Below are 1152 nucleotides of genomic sequence, written 5' to 3' on the forward strand. Positions count from 1 at the left end.
CGACCTCTTCGATAAGTATATCCGGAGGGATGGCGGGCTAGTAGGTCCATATTCATGAACGTTACCTCATATGTCCGAGTGGCTGACCTTTCGATGACTGAGTACTCATCCCTACCGTGCTATCGTATTCTTCCGTCAACTGCAAATTCAAGACGCTGAGATTTGTGCCGCTCAAGGGGAGCTCGTAAGAACCTGTAATGAATACGGCGTGTCCGATAAGGGTTTCAGGAAGAATGCGTACCATAATCACCCGATGATTGATCAGCTCCGAAACTTGCTATTCAGACTTCAGTTACCTTTCCTCTAGTGGTCAAAAATTTCGACTTATATAACTCCTCATTCTACTCGTGAGTCGGCGAGATTAGTGTACTCCTAAACTTCGGACTGCAATCGATTGCAACTTCCGTGAGCCCGCATTCCTTCGAGCGCTTTGACCAGTTCAAATACACACGAACAATAGATTCATGAATAAGTCACGGTGAGGGCTGAATTTGAGTATGAAAATAGCAATGCTTCACCGAATTCGGAGATCCCTCGAGATCCAAGGATAAGAGACTTCCAGGGCAACAACCACGAAGCGGAAGCTCGGACCCAAATCTAACTGATCTAGAAGACACTGCGATGCTTAATAACCGCTGGACGCACTCGCAAAAAACACCCAAACTATGTTGCCCCGTAGCACAATTGCTGTTCAACTCAACTCAATCACAACAAGTTTGGCAAATTCATTCAAGAGAATGGTGCTAGACAAGACGGAGACGAGTCAAACAGACAACTTAGCACTTAGTGATAGTGGTGTCAAGGAGGAAACCGATCTTGATATGAACGGAATCGGGACTGATGATGGTGGCATCAATTTTCTTGATGTGGAACTGTTGCATCAATTTGGCAAGCATAGGATCGTAGTTAGAGAACTCGATATCATCACCATCAACGGTGTAATCAGCGCCAGAAGACATACCCATCACATTGATGGTAGCGCGGCCATTAGAGGCAAAGTCAACAGTGAAACTCTGGCCCATCATGCTACCGCAGTAATGACCACCGAATGCAGGAGAAGCAGCAGTAGTAGTGGTCGCTTTAGTGGTCGTCGTAGTCGTAGTGGTTGCTCTAGTTGTGGTAGTAGTCGTAGTGGTGGCTTTAGGAGTGGTG

At 46.4% G+C, this 1152-nt stretch overlaps 1 protein-coding gene across 1 annotated transcript; it reads right to left on the bottom strand.

The window, feature by feature from the left end:
• Nucleotides 1–776: 776 nt before the first annotated feature.
• On the bottom strand, nt 777–1025 carry Pmar_PMAR026949 (hypothetical protein; the record flags this gene model as incomplete). The annotated part of the gene is made up of 1 exon (XM_002776217.1): nt 777–1025. One exon carries the CDS (start codon nt 1023–1025, stop codon nt 777–779), a length of 249 nt encoding a protein of 82 aa, XP_002776263.1.
• Nucleotides 1026–1152: the final 127 nt, after the last annotated feature.

The sequence above is a fragment of the Perkinsus marinus genome (assembly GCF_000006405.1).
Source record: "Perkinsus marinus ATCC 50983 genomic scaffold scf_1104296953830, whole genome shotgun sequence".
In the NCBI taxonomy this organism is placed as follows: Eukaryota; Perkinsozoa; order Perkinsida; family Perkinsidae; genus Perkinsus; species Perkinsus marinus.